Source organism: Nestor notabilis, unplaced genomic scaffold (genome assembly GCF_000696875.1).
Source record: "Nestor notabilis isolate BGI_N333 unplaced genomic scaffold, ASM69687v1 scaffold19371, whole genome shotgun sequence".
Taxonomy (NCBI): Eukaryota; Metazoa; Chordata; class Aves; order Psittaciformes; family Psittacidae; genus Nestor; species Nestor notabilis.
This window is the reverse complement of record NW_009916274.1, coordinates 10,537-11,234: the sequence shown is the minus strand read 5'-3', so window position 1 is coordinate 11,234 and position 698 is coordinate 10,537. Positions and strand designations below refer to the sequence as shown.

Below are 698 nucleotides of genomic sequence, written 5' to 3'. Positions count from 1 at the left end.
GGGAAACTGTGACCGAAAGCCAGCACCGCGCACGAGCAGCGCCTGCAACGGGGGGCCACTGGCTTTGCCCCTGCCCAGGGCTCACGCGGTGCAGAGCCTGGGGGGGTGCTGGGATCAGAGCTGGTGCATGGCTGGCTGCTGGGCTGTGGTGTTTTGGTGGCAGAGAGGAAATGCTGCTGCCTGGGGAAGGCAGGCAGCCCGGGCACAGCACGGAACGGGCCACTTACGGGACACACTGACTTATCGAGACTTTCCGTACTCGAGGAGAGCTCCTGGGAAACGGAGGAGAGGGGTTGGTGGCAGTTTTGGGGGTGGTGTTTGTTTAAAAGGAGAGAGAGGAAGAGGAAGAGGGGGAGAAAAAGCAATAGTTTAACTCCACGTTCATAATGTTCACTTTTCATTTCATTTTCTTCCCTCCCCACCCCACCCCATCATGATTTTGCTGCCTTTTACTCTGGGACAGGAAGCGGCACCTAAACTGGCACATGATGCTTCCAGAGTAATGGGATCTAAACCAGAGCCTCCTCAGGCTGAGGCCACTGAGCAGGGCTCACTGGCAGATCCCAGCACTCAGTGTCCATAAATCCCCACGGAGTTTCCCATTTACATCCTTTAAAACGTTCTTCTACCCCAGAAGTGTAACTAAGGTTTCAGCTCCAGCTGTCTTGGCTCAAACCAGCTGCAGAGATGGGAGCTGG

General features: G+C 55.7%; 1 protein-coding gene across 1 annotated transcript in view; it reads right to left on the bottom strand.

Annotated features, from left to right (window-relative positions):
- PI4KB (phosphatidylinositol 4-kinase, catalytic, beta) overlaps window positions 1-698 on the bottom strand; it is a 13,622-nt gene that overhangs the window by 7,301 nt on the left and 5,623 nt on the right. The window contains 1 exon segment of the mRNA XM_010024508.1: window positions 228-272. Coding sequence (XP_010022810.1) covers window positions 228-272 — 45 coding nt within the window.